This window comes from Anomaloglossus baeobatrachus, chromosome 5 (assembly GCF_048569485.1).
Source record: "Anomaloglossus baeobatrachus isolate aAnoBae1 chromosome 5, aAnoBae1.hap1, whole genome shotgun sequence".
NCBI classification, from domain to species: domain Eukaryota; kingdom Metazoa; phylum Chordata; class Amphibia; order Anura; family Aromobatidae; genus Anomaloglossus; species Anomaloglossus baeobatrachus.
In genome coordinates this window covers 271,032,990-271,056,615 of record NC_134357.1, presented here as the reverse complement: position 1 = coordinate 271,056,615, position 23,626 = coordinate 271,032,990, and the positions used below count along the sequence as shown (strand labels likewise).

The 23,626-nt window shown below is 46.4% G+C and overlaps 1 protein-coding gene across 1 annotated transcript in view; it reads right to left on the bottom strand.

The window, feature by feature from the left end:
* The window catches only part of LOC142312734 (uncharacterized), a 154,827-nt gene that overhangs the window by 31,123 nt on the left and 100,078 nt on the right, over positions 1 to 23,626 (bottom strand). Inside the window, exons 18-19 of the mRNA XM_075351721.1 lie at positions 21,147 to 22,180; positions 2,226 to 2,275 (exon numbers count right to left, since the gene is read on the bottom strand). Coding sequence (XP_075207836.1) covers positions 2,226 to 2,275; positions 21,147 to 22,180 — 1,084 coding nt within the window. The remainder of the gene's footprint in view (positions 1 to 2,225; positions 2,276 to 21,146; positions 22,181 to 23,626) is intronic.

The following is a 23,626-nucleotide window of genomic DNA, read 5'->3' as shown; positions in this document are numbered from 1 at the left end:
GTAATAAAATGTATAAACCTAAAATAAAATGTGTCAAAAAAATAAAGAAAAAGCACACACAAATCACATAAAACCCTTTTGCCACTAAAAATGCAGCGTTTGAGATAAAACAAAAAAAAAAAATACACTTGGTATTTTTGCACCTGGGACGATCCCATCTATAAAACTGTCACGTTATTCCGTATTATGAACAACATAAAAACAAAAATATACAAAAAAAACCCCACACCAAATATGTTGCTTTTTCATCATACTGACACACAAAAATGGTAATAAAAAGTGATCAAAAAGTCATATGGAAAAAAAAATAGTATCACTGAAAACGGCAAACCATCCTGCAAAATACAAGCCCTAAATGGCTCCTTCGAAAAAAAAAAAACCTAAAAAAAGTTACAGCTCTCAGAATATGAGGTTGCAAAAACAAATGTGATTTTCGTAAAATATTCTTTTTAGGCTGGAGTCACACTTGCGATTGGAAAATTGGACCGATTCTCATGCTAGAAAGTAGCATGATCTCTGTCCGTGTGTAATGCAACTGCAATGCGATTCTGTGATTTTTCTCTAGATTGTAGTCCGTGTGTGATCCGGATGTGATCCATTTTTATTCTCAGCAGCTATGTCATCTGCCATTCAGCTCTGCTACATGGCCGCTGACAGCAGACACAGACAGAGCCGTGCGATCAGGATGAAGTTGGATGAACTTCACCAGACTTCATTGTCATCCCGCGGCTCTGTCTGTGTGTCGTGGTTTGATTTTCCCCTGAGTGGCAGAAGTGATCGGCGTGATCAGCTGTGCCGTCACTGAGGTTACCCGCTGACACAGCTGCAGTCCTCCACCTGAGATCTGTGGCCGCGAGTAACCTGAGTGATGTCATCGCTGATAGCGCAACTCACTTCAGTTGCTGCGGGGAGCTCACAGAGAACGGTCGTGGTCTGTGGCCACTCTCTGTCAGCTTCCGATGTAGCAGAGCCAATAGCGTCGTGGGACCTCTGTGGATTACGTCGGACCTGGCGGGGTATTTGGGGATTTTAATAAAGTAGTGAAAGAGGGTGGTTTTTCTTTTGTCATTTATTCCAAATAAAGGATTTTTGGGTGTATGTGTTTATTTTCTTTACCTTCCATGATTAACCTGTAAGTTATCTCGGGGAGATGCCTGCCATGATTAACCTAGGAGTTAGTGGCAGCTATGGGCTGCTGCCATTAACTCCTTATTAACTCGATTGACACTGCACCAGAGCAATTCGAGATGAGCCGGGTACAGTCCCGGGACTGTCGCATCTAACGGATGCGGCAATTCTGGGCGGCTGCTGGCTGATATTTTTAGGGTGGTGGGCTCCCCATAACGTGGTGATCCCCATCCTGACAATACCAGCCTCCAGCCGTATGGCTTTACCCTGGCTAGTATCAAAATTGGGGGGGGCCGCATGCCTTTTTTTTTAAATTATTTATTTTAATGCATGATATAGACCGGCCCACCAGCAGCTGTGATTGGTTGCTGTGAGACCGTTGTCACTCAACGTGGGAGCGTGTCTGGCTGCAACCAATCATAGGCGCCGGTGGGCGGGGAAAGCAGTGAATACGTGATGGAATAATGAGCGGCCGGCTTTTTCAAAAGAGGAAAAGCCGCCACAGCTTTGTGACAGCCGTGCAGCGCCGTGCCAGTGATTGGAGATCGTGAGTATGAGAGAGAGGGTGGGGGAGACCTACAGAGAGAGAATGGAGGCCGAGATGGAAAGACCGACTGACAGAGATAGAGATTGACCGTCATCGACAGACCTCACTCATTTCCAGTGTTTTCTGCAACATGCGATAAATGTATTTGAAAAACGTATGTCACTAAGATGGAGTGTGTGCCGTCCGTGTGACATCCGTTTTTTTTTCTCGCACCCATAGACTTTCATTGGAGAGACTCGCGCGAGAAACTCTACAAATGGCAGCATGCTGCGATTTTTTTTCTCAGTCCGATTTGAGCTGAGAAAAAAATAGCAGATGTGAGCTGCCTCATTGACTAACATTGGTTCGAGTGCAATACAAGATTTTCTCGCATTGCACTCGTGCGAGTTAATCACAAGTGTGACTCCAGCCTTAGTGTGTAAAAGTAGCTGTAACGCCTGGTCCCACCAGACCCCGGGGGGGGAGCTCTCCCTCACATCTGCCCAGTCCCAGCATGGCTCCCACATGCATTCCTGCCCCCACTCCCAGGCAGAGAAGGCCTTCCACTTACCGGCCCCAGGGCTCTGCAGACGTTGCTCCCACTCCAAGGCCTGCTGCAGTTTCCTCCTCACACAGAATTGCTGTAGGTGATTCTAGGCTGTGTGCGAGGCCACGCCCCCTTTCTTAAAGTGGCATGCCCCAAATCCTGGAAGTGATCTCAGAGGTCACCTGCTGCCTAATAGGTATTTAAGTTCACTTCCCCCGGCAGCAGGCGCCCGAGCAACGCCTCTATTAGTGCATTGCCAGTGTCCTAATCTGTCTATGCTATTGTTTATGATCCGTACATTTGTTACCTGATTCTAATCCTGTGTCTCACCGTAGTGCCATCTATACCATACCGGCTGTGGACGTCACCACCTATTCCTACCGTGGACGTCACCGTGCCATACCTGCCGTGGACACTATCTGTACCGTACCGGCTGTGGACGTCACCACCCATTCCTACCGTGGACGTCACCGTGCCATACCTGCTGTGGACACTATCTGTACCGTACCGGCTGTGGACGTCACCTGCTGTGAAACATCTCCGGTGCCACTTCCGTGTTCCGCCTGCCGCGGACATCGTACCCGAGCCACGCCTGGCCGTACAGAGACTCCTACCTCCGGTCCCTGGCTGCCGTGCATTTAGGCCTTCTGGGGAGGCGCCGCACAGTCCCTGTATAGGGGTTTGCTGCTGGCCGTCTTCTCAGGGGAGTCCGGTGCACGGTCCAGTGGGTCCACCTCCGGACGTTCGCCGCTCCTCGGTGAGCGTAACAGTTTGCTCGGGCCATGGACTCCGCCGGGATCACGGTTAACCCGCTGAATGACCTGCAACAGGAGCTCTCCCGCCAACGTGAGACCCAAGCAAGGTTCGTGGCTTACATAAAGTCTGTGGAATCCCGTCTGGCATCCATGCAAACCTCCGTATCCTCCGACAGCTCCCAGTTGAGTGAACTACTGCAGGAACTGTCCCGCCAGCATGAGGCCCAGAGACGCATGGCTGAAGATATGGCAGCCGTGGATTCCCGTCTAAATGCCCTGCAGAATCCGGCCTCCTCTACAACTCCCGACTCTGCAGGATTATCGGCATACATGTCTCCTTCTCGCCTGGCCTCCCCACCCATGTATGGAGGGGATCCCCGTTTGTGTCGCGGTTTCTTAAACCAGTGCTCCCTGCACTTTGAGCTGTCGCCGCTGCAGCAAGCGACCGATCGCTCGAAAATCGCATTTATCATGTCTCATCTGACTGGTCAGGCTCTGGCTTGGATGAATCCGCTCTGGGAAAAGAATGACCCGACCGTCCAAGTCCTGTCCGTCTTTCTGACCACCTTCCGTAAGGTGTTCGATGAGCCAGGCCGTCTCTCATCTACTGCCTCTTCACTCATGAGAATCCACCAGGGGAATCTCACCGTGGGACAGTATGCAATCGAGTTCCGCACTCTGTCCTCCGAGCTCAAGTTGAACAATGACGCCTTGGTAGCTGCCTTTTGGGAAGGGTTATCCGGAAAAATCAAGGATGAACTGGCCGGCCCGGGATGTACCTACCACCCTGGAAGAGCTGATCTCTCTGGCTACCCGTATTGATCTCCGCTTCCAAGAGCGTGCCAGAGAGGTCACCCGGGCAAGAAGAACCCCGCGCCTTGCGCCCACCTTCCAAAGGCCGATGTCACTTCCCTCCACCAGGCCTACTGCTCCGCACGAGCCCATGGAGGTCGACCGCGTCACTGAGTCCAGACTGCGACAGAGGAATCGAAGAATGGCAGGAGAGTGCTTTTACTGCGGAAGTGCCAAACATCTTATTCAGGACTGTCCAGTAAAGCCGGGAAACTACAGAGCCTAGGGTCCATCGGAGAGGCCACCCTAGGTCACGCCAAGTCCTCTCCTTTTCTCCAGGTGCCCGTATCCCTGTCCTGCGGCTCCATCCGGTTGTCAGTACATGCGTTCCTGGATTCTGGCTCCGCCGGGAACTTTATCCAGCAGTCTGTGGTGGATCTACACCAGATTCCCGTCCGATGTCTTGCTACCCCCATCAGTCTGTCTTCCGTGGATGGAAAACCGCTTTCCGAACCCATCCGGTTCATCACAGAGAACTGTACAATGCAAGTGGGGTTGCTACACTCTGAGACAATCGCCTTCCATGTGCTCCCTGGCATGGCACATGCTCTTCTTCTGGGAATACCCTGGCTTCGGTCACACAAGCCTGTGCTCGACTGGGATTCCGGAGACATCCTGCAATGGGGTGCTTCTTGCCACAATCACTGCCTGACACCAGTGCATCCTCCGCACCCACCAGTCAAACCGGTCAACCTTCCCGGGTTACCTCCCGCCTACTGGTCCTTTTCCGATGTCTTTGACAAAAAGGAAGCTGAGACGTTGCCGCCACACAGACCCTACGATTGTCCCATCGACCTGCTCCCAGGTACAACCCCTCCTCGTGGGCGCATCTACCCATTGTCGCGAGAAGAGACCCAAGCCATGTCTGACTATATAAAGGAGAATTTAGCACGAGGCTTCATCCGAAAATCCTCCTCTCCCGCCGGAGCGGGATTCTTCTTTGTGGGAAAAAAGGATGGGGGTCTACGGCCCTGCATTGACTACCGCGGATTGAATAAAATCACGGTGAAAAACAGGTATCCGCTACCCCTTATACCGGAACTGTTTGACCGTTTCCGAGGTGCCAAGATCTTTTCCAAACTAGATCTCCGGGGTGCGTACAATTTGGTTCGCATTCGGTCGGGAGACGAATGGAAGACCGCGTTCAACACTCGTGATGGGCACTATGAATACCGAGTGATGCCCTTCGGGCTCAGTAACGCACCGGCGGTCTTCCAGGAGTTTGTGAACGACGTCTTCCGTGATCTTCTCTACACCTGCGTAGTTGTATATTTAGATGACATTCTTATCTTCTCTCCGGACTTGCATACCCATCGAAGACATGTCCGTCTGGTCCTGCGGAGATTGAGAGAGAATCGCCTTTACGCCAAACTCGAGAAATGCCTGTTTGAGCAGACCTCGTTACCCTTCCTTGGCCACATAGTCTCGGATACCGGCCTGAAGATGGATCCTGACAAGGTTTCAGCCGTACTGAAATGGCCCCGTCCGGAAGGGTTGAAGGCTATCCAGCGATTCCTGGGATTCGCCAACTATTACCGGCAATTCATTCCACATTTCTCATCTCTGGTGCGCCCCATATCCTCTCTCACTCGCAAAGGGGAGAACCCGAAGAAATGGACACCGGAAGCTGAAGAATCGTTCCTGTCCCTTAAACGTGCCTTTGCTTCTGCTCCAGCCTTACACAGACCCGACATTAACCAGCCATTTATCCTTGAGGTAGATGCCTCCTCATCCGGAGCCGGTGCGGTCCTTACACAGAAAACGTCAGAGGGTAAGACAGTAACCTGCGGCTTCTTTTCTAAGGCTTTCTCCCCAGCAGAACGAAACTACTCAATCGGAGACCGTGAGTTGCTGGCAGTCAAGCTGGCTCTGGAGGAATGGCGATACCTGCTGGAAGGGTCATTGCATCCAGTTACCATCTATACTGACCACAAGAATCTGGCATATCTTCAGACAGCCCGCAGGCTAAACCCCCGACAGGCCCGATGGTCATTATTCTTTGTCCGCTTTGATTTCGTTCTGCATTTCCGTCCAGCCGAGAAGAACCTGAAAGCCGATGCGCTGTCTCGATCATTCCTGTCAGAGGACCAGGAGGATGAACCTCGGCACATCATTGAACCTTCCAAACTAATGGCGGCTCCAGTCGGCATGCATCACCTTCCTCCCGGTAAGACGTTTGTTGCTGAGGTCGATAGAGAACGTGTACTCCGGTGGGGACACTCTTCCAGAATAGCAGGTCACGTGGGTCAAAAGAAATCTCTGCAATTGATATCCCGATATTACTGGTGGCCAGGGTTACGTCAAGACGTCCAGGACTTTTGTTCATCCTGTTCCTCCTGTGCCCGGAACAAGGTCCCGAAGACCCTTCCGGCGGGCCCTTTGCTTCCTTTACCTGTACCATCCGCTCCATGGCAACATATCGGCATGGATTTCATCACGGACCTGCCAAAATCGTCTGGCTGCACAGTCATCTGGGTGGTAGTGGCCCGGTTCTCCAAGATGGCCCACTTCACACCACTCTCCGGGCTACCGTCCGCTCCGGTTCTTGCTGACCTCTTCATCCAACACATCTTCCGGCTTCATGGCTTGCCTCTCCATATCGTGTCCGACAGAGGGGTCCAGTTCCACGCTCGGTTCTGGAGAGCAGTCTGCAAGATGATGGATGTGGAATTGGACTTTTCCTCTGCCTACCACCCTCAGTCCAATGGGCAAGTGGAGCGCATTAACCAAGTCCTGACTAACTATCTCCGCCACTTCGTGGACGAACACCACAGCGACTGGGTCAAACTGCTTCCGTGGGCCGAGTTCTCCTATAACAACCATGACAGTGAGTCCTCTGCTAAATCTCCGTTCCAGGTGGTGTATGGACAGCGACCCAAAGTGCCGTGTCCTGTGACAAGTTCCTCAGGCAACCCTGCAGCTGATGACCTCGTGAGGTCCTTTTCCGCCGTCTGGGCTGAGACCAAGTCGGCTCTGGAACGGTCCTCTGTCCGCATGAAGAAACACGCTGACAAGAAACGTCTGGATGTTCCTTTCTTCCGACCCGGAGATAAAGTCTGGCTCTCGTCCAAGTATGTCCGCCTGAAACAGCCGTCTTACAAGCTGGGTCCCCGCTTCATTGGTCCCTTTGAAGTGCTCCGACGGATCAATGAGGTGTCCTACAAGTTGAAGCTGCCGTCGACACTTCGCATCCCGAACTCCTTCCATGTGTCCCTCCTCAAGCCGGTGGTCCTGAGTCGTTTCCATGGTGATCCTGGGGTCTCGCCTCCTCCTGTTGGTGATGATGACGTCTATGAGGTAAAAGCCATCCTTGCGGCTAAGGAGGTCCGAGGTAAAACCTATTATCTGGTGGACTGGAAGGGGTTCGGTCCTGAGGAGAGGACGTGGGTACCTGCGGAGGACGTGGATGCTCCTCGTCTCCTCCGGAGCTTCCTGAGGAGGAGGGGGCTTCAGGGGGGGGGTACTGTAACACCTGGTCCCACCAGACCCCGGGGGGGGAGCTCTCCCTCACATCTGCCCAGTCCCAGCATGGCTCCCACATGCATTCCTGCCCCCACTCCCAGGCAGAGAAGGCCTTCCACTTACCGGCCCCAGGGCTCTGCAGACGTTGCTCCCACTCCAAGGCCTGCTGCAGTTTCCTCCTCACACAGAATTGCTGTAGGTGATTCTAGGCTGTGTGCGAGGCCACGCCCCCTTTCTTAAAGTGGCATGCCCCAAATCCTGGAAGTGATCTCAGAGGTCACCTGCTGCCTAATAGGTATTTAAGTTCACTTCCCCCGGCAGCAGGCGCCCGAGCAACGCCTCTATTAGTGCATTGCCAGTGTCCTAATCTGTCTATGCTATTGTTTATGATCCGTACATTTGTTACCTGATTCTAATCCTGTGTCTCACCGTAGTGCCATCTATACCATACCGGCTGTGGACGTCACCACCTATTCCTACCGTGGACGTCACCGTGCCATACCTGCCGTGGACACTATCTGTACCGTACCGGCTGTGGACGTCACCACCCATTCCTACCGTGGACGTCACCGTGCCATACCTGCTGTGGACACTATCTGTACCGTACCGGCTGTGGACGTCACCTGCTGTGAAACATCTCCGGTGCCACTTCCGTGTTCCGCCTGCCGCGGACATCGTACCCGAGCCACGCCTGGCCGTACAGAGACTCCTACCTCCGGTCCCTGGCTGCCGTGCATTTAGGCCTTCTGGGGAGGCGCCGCACAGTCCCTGTATAGGGGTTCGCTGCTGGCCGTCTTCTCAGGGGAGTCCGGTGCACGGTCCAGTGGGTCCACCTCCGGACGTTCGCCGCTCCTCGGTGAGCGTAACAGTAGCAAAGGATAAACAATAAGCGATATGAATATGGTATCGCCGTAACTGTACTGACCCGAAGAATAACTTGGTCTTATCACTTTTACCACACAATGAACCAAGCAAAAAAAAAAAAAATATTAAAATGATAAGTGACTTGCTGTTGTTTTTTTTTATTAATTCTACATCTGAAAAGTCTGAATAAAAAGTAATCAAAAAATGTTAAATACCCCAGAATGGCACAAAAAAAATCTCCACCTTGTTGCACAAAAAATAATCCCTTATACAGCTTAGTTTGCTTAAAAAAAATATAAAAGTAACAGCTCTAAGAATATGGTGACCAAAATTTTTTCTTTTTTTTCCCTTTTTATAAAATAGCAGTTTTATTGTGTAATACGAGGGGCTGCTGATAAGTCTTTGGCTTTGTGATTGTTATCAAAATTTTGTATTTGTTGCTTATGGCAACAGTATTCTACGCAGGCGGGAAAACAAAATGGCAGAGTGTAATGCGATATTCACAGCAACTGAGAGCAGAGGAGTGATAAAATTCTTATTTCTGCAAGGAAAGTCCATGAAGGATATTCATGGTGATATGTCGCAGGAAAACATAAAAAACCTGAAATAAATCTGGTATCGCATTATTCACACAGACCCGCAGAATAAAGCTGTTTTGTGAACTGCGCAAAAAATAAGAACTATTCTTGTCAGTGGCATAACTACAGTCTGATGGGCCCTAGTGCAAAGTTTGAGCCTCGGCTCCCCCTACCCACACAAGTCCATGGTTCTCATGCAAGGATATTCTTAGTAGTTGGTAGATCTGATCCACAGTATATTGGAGCACATGTCCCCCCTGCTCACCCTCTATCCCCCCACACCATTCCCCCTGCTCGCCCTTTATCCAACCCACACACCCCTGCTCGCCCACTATCCCCCCACACAAACCCCTACTCACCCTCTATCCCTCACACACCCCTGCTCGCTCTTTGCCTTTTACATCCCAAGGTACTGTCCTCCACTGCTGTGGTGGACCACATAGTGGCTGATAAATTCTGGAGGGCCTTACCACACCTCCTCCATCACTGGGTCAAACAGACATCTCCTATTAATGCACTCTAGATGGTTGACCTTATAGAGCCGTACAAGGCTACTGAGGAGCTCAGGGGTGGGCCTACGGGGAGGGTGGCAGGAAAGTACCAACCCTATCTCGGTGAACAGAGCCAAAGAGGACCACTCAGGACGTGTCCTCCTGGAAACAGTCCCTAATAGTCTGTTGGTATTGCCAGGAGCCAGGCCATGTAAGAGCCGACTGCCCCACGTTGCTGAGCATGGACACAAACTTTGGGTACAATCAGTCCATGTATGCTAAAAGGTTCTGTGCGGTTGGCACCCCAAAGAAATCCAGTAATGGACATTCGTGTAATGTTGAGATAGATGGCACCCCTACTATGGCCCTACTGGACTAGGGGAGCCTCATGATCCTGGTACGGGGCAACCTGGTGTCACCCTCTAAGTTCATCGGCCGGAAAGCATATGTGTTATGTGTCCATAGGGACTTAAAAGTCTATCCCACCACACATGTAATAATAAAGACCCCAGCCGAGAAGTGATACCATGAGGTGGGAGTGATTTCAAATCTGCACTACAACCTAAGGGGCACTTTGCACACTACGACATCGCAAACCGATGCGTCCGATGCCGCTGCGATAATATGATATCATGGTAACAGATGGCGTAGCGAACATTATCGCTACGGCAGCTTCAAACGCACTCACCTGCCCTGCGACGTCGCTCTGGCCGACGACCCACCTCCTTATTAAGGGGGCGGGTCATAGCGACGTCACACGGCAGGCGGCCAATAGAAGCGGAGGGGCGGAGATGAGCGGGACGTAAACATCCTGCCCACCTCCTTCCTTCCGCATAGCTGGCGTAAGCCGCAGGTAGATGTTCCTCGCTCCTGCGGCTTCACACACAGCGATGTGTGATGCCGCTGGAACGAGGAACAACATCGTAACATCGGTCCTTTCCAAATTATGGAAATGACCGACGCTACACCGATGATACGATTATGACGATTTTGCGCTCGTTAATCGTATCAAAAAGGCTTTACACACTACGATATCGCCTGTGATGCCGTATGTGCGTCACTTTCAATTTGACCCCACTGACATCGCACCTGCGATGTCGTAGTGTGCAAAGTGCCCCATATAGTTGGGAGGGACCTATGTACTATTGCCAACTATAGTGCCCCCTGGTAAATGTGAGTCAGCATGAATGTCGGCCATGTTGCATTGTACAGAAGTAGTGCAAGAGCCTTGTGTCTCTAAAGAAGAGGTGAAGGCTAAAAGGGAAGGGGGTCTCCACTTTGGTGGGTATGGTAAACTGTAAAGGTACACCAGCCATGGCGGCAGAAACGGGAAGTTTACCATACCAATATACGGAAGCCCATGAAGGATAGGGAAAGCCTTGGTGGAGATAACCCGCTGTCTGTTTTTCCTGCAGGGAAGACTCCATTACTGCCGGAGGCTTTACCCAAGCTTCCTATACCTACCTCCATAATCTAGCTTGTCATTGTCACTATGCGCAAAGCCAAAGTCCAATTGAAACGGTATTGGGTGCCTGAAGCTCGGTAGCAAGACATTGCAGATGAGGTGAAATCGAGACTGCGACTGTGGATCACTAAAGGGTCCCGAAGTGAATGTGCTTGCACAATAGCCCACTGTATGGCATGTGTCCACTCCCTCAGGGTTGAACAAAGGGGGTGGATATGTGACACAGCAAAGGGTATGGTGGTGGATGGGAAATATATTCCACTAGCAAATGCCTTTTGCACTGGTGAGCAGCAGGGAAGGAGCTCAATCCTGGCCTGGACCTTCTCTGCAATTCCAGGCTTTTGGGACAACACCCAAAGTGCACTGCTGCAAAATGAACACAGCACAAATAGGCAACCAGAACTTCTCAATGTGGTGTATGGTTGGGCTGGAAAACTGAATCAGGTTCTGTGGAAAATGTTATACCTGAATGGACTGGCACCTCCAGAACCTTTGCTATGCTGTTTGAAAAGCTGGACTTTTGCTTTGTATTACTGTCTGAAGTAAGACTATCCATTTATTTGTTTTCAGTGTGAATAAAACACTGACTTTTTGGACTGTGTGTGCCTCTTTACTGCATCCCTGCTATCACCTACCAGAGCTGATTCACTACGATATCCATAGTACTTGACTGTACAAAGTAACTCATCTTGTAGGATACTCATATATAGTACAACATTGAGACCACTGTCGATTCTGGTCAAAGAATCCAATGCCTTTGGCTATGAAACAACCCCATATTATCAGGCTTCCTCCACTGAACTTGACAGCCGAATTTCTTGATCTGTTAGATTCTTTTTCCTTTGTTTCTTCCAGACCCATTTTCACCCATCAGATGCTAGTCTATTGACTTTGATCTCAGTGCTCCAAATCATGTTTCCAATCTTCTACTATACACTTATCATACTTCTTTGCAAGCTCGAACCAACGCTTTTTATGATGATATTAAAGATGAGGCTTCTTCACCTTTTTTGGGCCATCATTCCAGAGTTGTGTAACGCGCACTGCATGGTGCTTACATGGACATCGGTGATCTCCATATTATGAAGCATACGAGCCACCTGCTGAGTTTGTCACATCAGACCTGAGACTTTGTGATGAGCCAACTTGTTGACTCCGATATTTTGCCTGAACGTCCACCTCTCGGCTTTTGAATGGATGAACGGACTTCATTTCATATTCTTCCAACTGTCATGACACTCACATGATACAGTTTGGCAATTTTCTTGGCTGAGAGACTGCTATAGTGCCTTATGAAAGTATTCGACCCCCTTGAATTTTTCAACCTTTTCCCACATTTCAGGCTTCAAACATACAGATACAAATTTTACATAATCGTGAAGTTGAACAAAATTTATTGCTTATTTTCAACTTTTTTAAAAAATAAATAACTGAAAAGTGGGGCGTGCAATATTATTCGTCCCCTTTACTTTCAGTGCAGCAAACTCACTCCAAAAGTTCATTGAGGATCTATGAATGATCTAATGTTGTCCTAAATGACTGTTGATGATAAATATAAGCCACCTGTGTGTAATCAAGTCTCCATATAAATGCACCTGCTCTGTGATGGTCTCAGTGTTCTGTTTAAAGCTCATATAGCATCTTGAAGACCAAGGAACACAACAGGCACGTCCGTGATACTGTTGTGGAGAAGTTTAAAGCCGGATTTGGTTACAAAAAGATTTCCAAAACTGTAAACATCCCAAGAAGCACTGTGCAAGCGATCATACTGAAATGGAAGGAATATCATACCACTACAAATCTACCAAGACCCGGCTGTCCTTTCAAACTTTCATCTCAAACAAGGAGAAGACTAATCACAGATGCAGGAAAGAGGCCCATAATCACTTTGGATGAACTGCAGAGATCTACAACTGAGGTGGGAAAGTTTATCCATAGGACAACAGTCGTACACTAAACAAATCTGACCTTTATGGAAGAGTGGCAAGGAGAAAGCCATTTCTCAAAAATATTCATAAAAAGTGGCTTGTAAAGTTTGCGACAAGCCACCTGGGAGACACACCAAACATATGGAAGAAGGTGCTGTGGTCGGATGTAACCAAAATCGAACTATTTGGGCACAATGCCAAACGATATGTTTGGTGTAAAAGCAACACAGCTCATCACCCTGAACACACCATCCCTACTGTCAAACATGGTGGTGGCAGCATCATTTTTTGGGCCTGCTTTTCTTCAGCAGGGACAGGGAAGATGTTTAATATTGATGGGAAGATGGATGGAGCTAAATACAGGACCATTCTTGAAGAAAACCTGTTGGAATCTGCAAAAGACCTGAGACTGGGACAGAGATTTGTCTTCCAACAAGACAATGATCCCAAACATAAAGCAAAATCTATAACGGAATGGTTCACAAATAAACGTATCCAGGTGTTAGAATGGCCAAGTGAAAGTCCAGACCTGAGTCCAGTCGAGAATCTGTGGAAAGAGCTGAACACTGCTGTTCACAAACGCTCTCCATCCAACCTCACTCAGCTCCAGCTGTTTACAAAGGAAGAATGGGCAAGAATTTCAGTCTCTCGATGTGCAAAACTGATTGAGACATACCCCAAGCAACTTGCAGCTGTAATCACAGCAAAAGGTGGTGCTACAAAGTATTAACTTAAAGGGGACAATATTGACGCCCCAATTTTCAGTTATTTTTTTTTTTTTTAAAGTTTAAAATAAGCAATAAATTTCGTTCACCTTCACAATTGTGTCCCACTTGTTGTTGATTCTTCACCATAAAATTTAAATTTTTATCTTTATGTTTGAAGCCTGAAATGTGGGAAAAGGTTGAGAAGTTCAAGGGGGCCGAATACTTTCGCAAGGCACTGTATCTTTAATTTAAACTGGATTGGTTGTTTCTCTTTTCTTGGGAAATCTTCTTCATGGCTGTTCCTAGATTCGAACCAGTGACTTTTTACTTGGGAATCAACCTAATAAAACACTGAGCTATTAGGGAATGTGAGAACAGGTTGTAATTTGTAGTATACAGGAAGATTTTTTTTTTTCAAACACTAGGAGCAATACAGTAACAATGCAGTGACATGACAAGAATATGCATAACTAATCATATACTAAATAGTTACAAATAAAAATTTATGTATGAGGTAGTCAAAATGATTGTCTATAAAATGATGGTAGCCTCATATCCAAAGATGTAGTGAATAATGATATATGGAGCATGAAAGTAAAAACTTCAAAACATTCAAAACAACAAGCATAGATAAAATGAAGGACTTATTGCGTAGTGTCAAGATGGAAAGCTCAAACATGGGACTCCTACTCAATACAAAGAAGACAACGATATTGACTACTGCCAGGCATAACCGACACACATTTGAGATGGGCAGCGATGAACTGGAAATTGCAAAGGACTTCAACCTACTTGGATAAATGATCACTCAAGATGCAGAGACAACAATCAGAAGTCAATAGGGGAATAACTATGGACAAATTAACAATGAAGTCACTGGACAAGGTCCTCAAATCGAGGAGCATTTCACTGGTGATAAAAACATGGATCGTACATAGTCTGCTTTTTTCTGTAGTCACATTTGGATGCAAAACCTGGACAATAAAGAAACAAGACAGAAGAATCAACACCTTTGAAATGTGGTGCTGTAGAAGAATGTTATCAATGCCATGGATGGCAAAAAGAGCAAACAAATCAATTATGGAACAAATCAAGACAAACATGTCACTCGAAGTAAGGATCACCAAGGTATGACTTGCCTACTTTAGACACATCATACAAAGACAGCAATCACTGATGAAGAACATCACGGATGGAAGAATAAAAAGAACAAGGAGAAGACTCTCGTGGACATATCTAGGCTTGCACAAACTTGATCTTCCTACAGAGTGTACTTCAATCAAGTCAACTTGGTTTGAGATCGAGCTGAAGCCCGTTAAAAGAAGAAAGAAGTAATATGAAGATGTGGAGTGGGTAATGTTGGTTGGCTTTAGTTATACTATAGGTTAGAAGAGGGGGGTAATGAATTATTCCAAAGTGGTAGGAGAGGAGAGTTGTACCAAAAACTAAAGTTAAATTAAAAAGTATTTTATACTGTCTCCAACAGTGACATAACAAGATCCCAATGCAGTTGACGTTGGTTGTCTTGTACCAAAGTTCACAAAGAGCGGAAGTCCATTTATTGTGGAATCAACTATGTGTCTGGTGACTCACATGTGTAATGTCTTTCATTTATACCACTTAAACGCCTAATACACAATTTAGCCTACTGTACACTTCACTTTAGTAGAAGTTATTAAAATATCCTCACTATAAAGCATGCCTATCGTAGATTTTATATAAAGCAGTCCTGTGCTACACTGATTTTCTGTGCTCTTCATAAATGTGGGCAAACAAGGACAGCGTCACATACATGATGCACATACAGAGCAACATGTGGAAATGCTGTTCAGCCATTATCTGGAAGACTGAGACTTGTCTGCTAAGTGTAAATCAACTTATCTATGTGTTAGGGGTGCTTCACACATAGCGAGATCGCTACCGAAATCGCTGCTACGTCACGGTTTTGGTGACGCAACAGTGACCTCATTAGCGATCTCGCTGTGTGTGACACTGAGCAGCGATCTGGCCCCTGCTGTGAGATCGCTGCTCGTTACACACAGCCCTGGTTCGTTTTCTTCAAAGGCGCTCTCCTGCTGTGACGCACAGATCGCTGTGTGTGACAGCGAGAGAGCGACGAAATGCAGCGAGCAGGGAGCAGGAGCCGGCATCTGGCAGATGCGGTAAGCTGTAACAAAGATAAACATCGGGTAACCAAGGGAAGCTCTTTCCCTGGTTACCCGATATTTACCTTCGTTACCAGCCTCCGCAGATCTCGCTGCCAGTGCCGGCTCCTGCTCTCTGCACATGTAGCTGCAGTACACATCGGGTTAATTAACCCGATGTGTACTGTAGCTAGGAGAGCAAGGAGCCAGTGCTAAGCAGTGTGTGCAGCTCCCTGCTCTCTGCACATGTAGCGACGTTATGATCGCTGCTGCGTCGCTGTGTTTGACAGCTAAGTAGCGATCATAACAGCGACTTACAAGGTCGCTGTTACGTCACAGAAAATGGTGACGTAACAGCGACGTCGTTGTCGCTATGTGTGAACCCACCCCTACAGTTTTATTATTCTTCAGCCTGTGCACCAAAGATCCATTCTATTGACCCAAGCAAGCTGAGCTAAGGGTCCCGTTACACATAGCGACGTACCAGCGATCCGACCTGGCAGGGATCACTGGAATGTCACTACATGGTCGCTGTTGAGCTGTCAATCAGGCAGATCTCCAGAGCGACCAGTGTAACGACGGCTCCCTGCACACTCAGAACCGACGCTCGTTGGTCTCCCGCCGTAAAACACGCCGATGCGTGCTGCACAGCGGGAGACCTACGAGCAAAAAATGGTCCTGATCGTTTTGTCACAATCAGCGACCTCGCAGCAGGGTCCCGTTCGCTGCTGCTTGTCACACACAGCGATATCGCTGGCGAGTTTGCTGGTATGTCACAAAACCTGTGACATTTAAGCGATCTCGCTATGTGTGACGGGGGCTTAAGTCTCTCCTGCTCAGCATCAGTTACACATATTGAGGAAGAATATGCAGCATCTTAGTTGTCTCAGCAATAGGGTAGAGAATTCATACGTGCTGTGCTCCAATGACTTAAAGAAGCAGTCATGGAGGACTGCACTGCAAACCTTACTGACTTCGGATTATAAAATGGAAATAAATTTTAGCAAGATGTTATCTTGACAAAAAGTGTCTCATAGTCAGAAAAAAATGGTAAATAACAATATGACTTTAAATATTTGTAGTTCTATTTCACGTATTTAATACACTATTTTTTTAATAGCAGAGGACAGAAAATGGAGGTTCACCAAGTAGCTGTAGTTGTAACACAAAAATTTAGGTTGTAGATGCAACAAGGGATTGACAGTTGTGCGAAAAAAGTGATCTACATTAATAGATACTCTGTTAATAAAGGATTTTTTTTTCTTTTTTGAGTTTTAACAGTTGGGGTAGATGGGGTAGAGAGGTCTTTTTTTTATAAGTTCAACACTATAGTAATTGGATACCTAACATGAAGATAGTGACATGGAATATATAAGGATTGCAGTCAGGCAGCCTCCCTGCCTTGTGAGGCCAAACGGTGCCTGAAAGATAGACTGCGAATGGTGCACCTCTAGAGAGCAACTCTGGGGATGCTGGCAACAAGGTGCCCCCAAAAGTCAGCAGGTGTCTGTGGAAGTGCAGCTATGTGGTACAACCGCCAACGGATGGAGTACAGAGCCAAGGAGATGTTGGCAGCCTTCAGAGCAACCAAACCTTGTAAAATAATCTGGGAAAATGGTGCATTAAGTCAACAGTTCCTGAAAGGGGCAGGGCCTCCAGCAGGCGGGAGCTCAGTGGCTGCACTGATTGGCTAATAGGAGCTCACTGACCATGCTGATTGGGCAGCGGAAGTTTAAAGGCTACACTGACTGGTTGCTGGGCTGAGGGGGCATAGCCTGCCCAAGATCCCTGATCATTGACTGCATCGAGGAACAAGGTCCTGCCATCCCAAAAAGAGAAGACATAGGCTGCCCATTACATGATGTATTCCCTGTCACTCAATGTGGTGAATCAAAGCGGCAACATTCCACTCTGTTACCCATCCTAAAAGGGAAAAGAGATAAAGGTTAGTTGCCAACCTAACAAATCCAAGGCATAACAGGTCTGTAACTCAGACCTGTGTCTGCCTCCAGTGTGACACCAAGCTAAACTGAATTGCTGGGTGTCGGCTGGCCAGGTCTATTCTGCTGGGGAGAAGTCAGCTTTTTTTCTATGATGTATTCTTAGGGGCACTTTGCACAATACGACATCGCAGGTGCGATGTCGGTGGGGTCAAATTGAAAGTGACACACATCCGGCGTCGCAGGCGATATCGTAGTGTGTAAAGCATTTTTGATATGCTTAAGAGCGCAAAAGCGTCGTAATCGTATCATCGGTGTAGCGTCGGTCATTTCCATAATTTGGAAATGACCGATGTTATGATGTTGTTCCTCGTTCGAGCGGCATCACACATCGCTGTGTGTGAAGCCACAGGAGCGAGGAACATCTCCTACCTGCGACCTGCCTCAGGCTCACGCCAGCTATGTGGAAGGAAGGAGGTAGGTGGGATGTTTACGTCCCGCTCATCTCCGCCCCTTCGCTTCTATTGGCCGCCTGCAGTGTGACGTCGCTATGACGCCGCACGACCCGCCCCCTTAATAAGGAGGCGGGTCGCCGGCCAGAACAACGTCGCAGGGCAGGTGAGTGCATGTGAAGCTGGCGTAGCGATAATGTTCGTTACGCCAACTATCACAAGATATCGCAGCTGCGACGGGGGCGGGGATTATCGCGCTCGGCATCGCAAGCATCAGCTTGCGATATCGTAGTGTGCAAAGTGCCCCTTAGTGTCAGCCTCCAGGTGGCAGCATATAACCCATTGTTACTGTGAGCCCCAAACAAGCATCCAGGAAAAAAAATGTTTGTAAAAAAAATGCATTAAGATCAAGATGTTTTTTATAAGCCAAAAATAAAAAAAATCCTAATAAAAGTACACTCCTGATTAAGTAGCTTTAGATTCACATTTTTATTATTAGATTCCATTTTAATAATGTATCTAATAGTCCAAACAGGTATTTAACTAGTATATAAAGGATTAGTCATGAGACTGCATTTAGAGTGGACGTGGATAGTTGACTATCATGTATACAGTTATAGAGGATTCACTATTAGGCCTCTTTCACACGTACGTGCCTCCAGTACGTGTTTGGCAGTTTTATCACGTACTGGAGACACGTACACACGTAGACCTAGGTATTCGTATGGTTTTGGACACACGTAAGTATTTTCGCACGGAACATGTGTCCGTTCAGTACTTCCGTGTGTTTCTCACAGCAACATGTCCGTTTTCTCTCCGGCATCACGGGTGTCACACGGAACACAAACGTGTCACACGTAATGCAACCAGACCACACAGATGTGTTCCGTGTGACACGCACCGGAGAAAAGACATGTGTCTGTGAGAAAAAAACCCAAAACTTTACTCACCTTCTCCAGCCCTGCAGTCTCTGCCGCTGCTGTCACTTGCTGCCGACCGCCGCTCATTATGCTCATTGCATATTCACTTCACTGTGGCCAGAAGCAGCAGCAGCGGGGAGACGGCAGGACCGGAGACCGAAGATCGGCACCACGGACAGCAAAGCCAGGGACAGGTGAGTAGAAAGTTCCCGTTCTCCGTGTGTTATCACGGATAACACACGAAGAACACACGTAGCCCATAAACACGGCTCACGAAGGGCAAAACGCACCTCTGACACGTCCGTGAAAAATGTGCGTGGTTTTCACGAACATGTAAAACAGGCCTTAGCTGTACTGCAATATTGTAGCGTAGTATTATGGTATCCTGTACCTATTGCTCTGTGGAATCCCACAGTCTGCACAACCCAAGCAATAAATGTCTGCTACCAATTCCACTTGTTAACAAAATCAGAACTGATTGGTCAATATGTAAGGACATGAGCTTTTGTCAAGGCTGACACCTAGTTGTCAATGTATTATAAGCTATTCAAAAAAGTCCAGGACATGGGTATAATGAACAATCCAATTAACCCTAGAACGCACAACCATAGAAATCTACAATAGAAAACAAGTAACCTAGCAGGCCTGCGAGGCCCCAGGTATGCGTTCTAGGGTTAAAAAACAACATAAAGAACATAAATACTACACATAGCAATGAGTAACTAAACATTTCAGATATTGTAATTATGTTTTATGAATCAAAATGTATAGAATGAAAATAAAGAACAACTCAATGGCAAGATTGCCAAGTAAAACGTACACAGTAGAAATACATTCTACAAGAAAAAAAAAACTGAATTAACGGAAATACATAAAACGAGGTGAAATAACCAGTGCGTAGAAGCGTATTTATGGTCAGCGACTACAGGAACATTTGCTGAACGTTTCGCTGAATGTCTTCGTCAGGGTTGATTTATTGAAGGATTGTCTTGATTCGCTCACTTCTGCATCAGGAAATGGATGGTATTGATGACATCATGCCTGCACATAACTACAAGGTTGTATGCACTATAGGCAGGTATTGTGCATGTGTCCTATACTAATGGTAAGAATAGGAGAATGATACCTGCTAACTGTGCACACATGCCTGCAGGTACAGTATGTGTAGATGTGACATCATTAATATCACTCACCTCCCGATGCATACGTGAACGGCACCACCTCTTTAAGCCCGGTTTCACACGTCAGTGAAAAACAGACGTTTTTCACTGATATGTTAAAAACGCATATGTCCGTCCGTGTGCCATGATTCACGGCACACATGGGTTGTCCATGTGCTATCCGTGATAGCAAATGGCGATAATCTCACCTGTCCCCGCTCCTGCTGTCCGTGGTGCTCAACTCTTCGGCTCTGCTGTGTTTCTACCCCCGCTGTAGCTACTTCCGGGTCACAGTGTCGTGCATAACTGAATATGCATGACAGTAATTAGCCAGGCAGGAAGCAGCAGCCAACAGAGGCTGGAGACAGCATCGCTGGAGAAGGTGACTATAGAATGCTTTTTATATTCAATGTCCGTGTTTTTCTGGTACGTGTTTTATGGATCAGATCAGTGTGGTCCGTGGGACATCAGTGATGCCAGAAAAAAACGGACATATCTCTGTGCGGAGCACATAGACACGTGTGTAAGCCGCACGGAGACATGGTCAGTGAAAAATCACTGATGTGTACGCAGACCCGTTGATTTTAATGGGTCTGCGTATGTCAGTGATTCTGGTACGTATAAAAAAAGCACATACGTACCAGAATCACTGAAATGTGAAAGAGGCCTAAGTGTGTGGCAAAGGGTGTGACAAGAAAATAAACGTCATGGTGTGTATTGCTTTTTTTTTAAGTTTAGGGGGAGGTAATATTTCATGTGAACTGATGGGGTCAGTGTGTCAAGGCAGCTTTTTAGTCCCAGTCCTGCCAATAGGGATAGTGAAATATAGTCATATTCCGACCATCTGAACACAAATCTTCAGGTCTTGTTACTAAAAAGTATACTTTTTTTGACGACTGTAGTTTCCATGATTCTCCGTGTCACTTCTTTCCAGGGTAGTATGGTTGCATTATAATAGAAAATCTTTGCCCCTGCAACTTCATTCCTTTGATATACAACAAGATTTCTTCTCAATTTTTCCCATTATGAATTACACAGAAACATTTAGGGCTGTCAGAATTTTTTTTAATTGGCTGTTTTACATTAATTAACCTCTTAATTGTTGCTTAAACATTTTTGATATAATGAGTATGGAAACACTTTTCCTGGACCTTAGATTTCTTTTTTTTTTTTTTTCCATTAATTTTTTCCTATGCTATATACAAAACAAAAAAAAGACATCTTTCAAGAGTGAAGTTTCCGATGGGTTAGAAGAGTTGATTTTTGGGTAAAACATTTTCCACATTCCACACATGAAAATGGCCTCTCTCCTGAGTGAACTCTACTATGATAAACAAGTTTAGATTTCTTGATAAAACATTTTCCACATTCAATGCATGAATATGGCTTTTCAGAGTGAATTTTTTGATGGTTAACAAGATATGATTTCTGGTTAAAACATTTTCCACATTCAGAACATGAAAATGGTTGCTCCCCTGTGTGACTTCTTTGATGATCCCTTAGTTTGACTTTAGTTATAAAGCATGTCCCACATTCTGAACACAAGAATGGCTTTTCCCCAGTGTGAATTCTCTGATGTTCAACAAGAGATGGTTTCTGAGCAAAATGTATCCCACATTCAGAACATGTGTAAGGTTTCTCCCCTGTGTGAGTTCTCTCATGGTCCTGAAGTCTGGCTTTACTAGCAAAACATTTTTCACATTTAGAACAAGAAAATGGTTTTTCCCCTGTGTGAGTCCTTTGATGTTGAACAAGATGAGTTTTTTGGGTAAAACATTTCCCACATTCATAACACATGAACGGTTTCTCTCCTGTGTGAATTTTTTTATGTTTAAAAAGGAATGATCTCTGATTAAAAGATTTCCCACACTCCAAACATGTAAAAGGCTTCTGGCCTGTGTGAATAATTATATGTTGATTGAGAACCGATTTACGTGTAAAACATTTTCCACATTCTGAACAGGGGTATGGCTTCTCCCCTGTGTGAATTTTTCTATGTTTGCATAGATTTGCATTTTTTGTAAACTGTTTTCCACATTCATCACATTGAAACATTTTACCCACTCTCTGATCTGTGCTTGTAACAATCAGTGATTGGTCAGGAGCATGTCCTTCAAGATTAGATAATAGTTCTGTAGTGTGAAGGCCCAAATATACATTATTGGTGAGATGTTCTACTGGTGAATGTGGCATGATATCTTTCATTTTATTATTTGGAGTTGCACAGCACTTTTCTTCCAAGTTCTTCAAGTTCTTTTCTGCTAGATAAAAAAAATAAATATGATTATACTTTTAGGTTTTTTTTCACCCCACAAAATAGACATATTTACTAATATTTGTGAAATTTTTACATAAAATGTCTGACAAAGATATAGATTTACATGGTAATCAATTATTTACAGGTATGTGTACTAATTAACTTATTTGAGCCTCCATCTCTCTATTCAAAAGGTATAACAGAGTACCTGAGTATTATTTTTATCTGTGTAGTCCATGATAATATCAACCCTTGTTATTCTGTCAATGTAATGTAAAGCGCTGTGGATTTAATGGTGCTAGATAAGTGAATATTATTATTCTAATAGCTAGTTTTAAGTTTGGACACACCTGTTCATGCAATGGTTTTTATTGGAATGTGCACATTGTAGATTGAGACTGAAGGCAGTAAAAACCATGAAGGTATGGAAACGAGTAAAGAAACATGAGTGAAACCTGAATACTTGAGTATAAGCTGAGGCACCTAATTTTACCACAAAAAAACTGGAAAACGTATTAACTCGAGTATAAGCTTAAGCCCGTTTTACACGCTGCAATATATCTTACAATGTGTCGGCGGGGTCACGTCGTAAGTGACGCACATCCGGCATTGTAAGGTACATTGAAGGGTGTGACAGGTACGTGCGATTGCGATTGAACGAAATTCCGTTCATCGCATACACATCATACCTTTCTCTAAAATTGAGCGGCAGGTTGTTCAATGTTCACGAGGTAGCACACATCGCAGTGTGTGACACCCCGGGAACGATGAACAGATCTCACCTGCCTCCTGCGGCTCCCGGCTGACAATGTGGAAGGAAAGAGGTGGGCGGGATGTTAACGTCCCGCTCAGCTCCGCCCCTCCGCTTCTAATGGCCGGCTGCCGCGTGACGTCGATGTGACGCCGAACGTCCCTCCCACTCCAGGAAGTGGACGTTCGCCGCCCACATCGAGTTCGTATAGACGGGTAAGTACGTGTGATGGGGGTTAATCGTTTGTGTGGCACGTTCAACAAATTGAACGTGCCGCACATACGATGGGGGCGTTGCAAATCGCATACGAAATCGTATGCGAAATTGCAACGTGTAAAGCAGGCTTTAGGGTGGGAAATGCTACAGCTACTGTTAAATTTCAAAAATAAAAAGATACTAATAAAATGTAATGTGTCCCATTCTTGTCCCATGTAGCAATGTCCTCATTCCAGTCCCCTTCCTGTCTTCTATTATGCTGTTGTTCAAACTGTCCTCCATTCCCGCAGTGCCCCCTTACCTGCTTCTTGCGGACCGCAAGCAAAATAGACCCCTCGGTGATAGCGGCCAGTGCAGGGGCCGCTGCTGTTGTTTTTTTTCACAGCATAAACTGACATGTGATGCGTCTTCTGGAACTGCAGGATGTCAATTTATGCTGTGGACATGCGAGTGTTCTCTGTGGGGAGAATAGAGCTAAAGTCA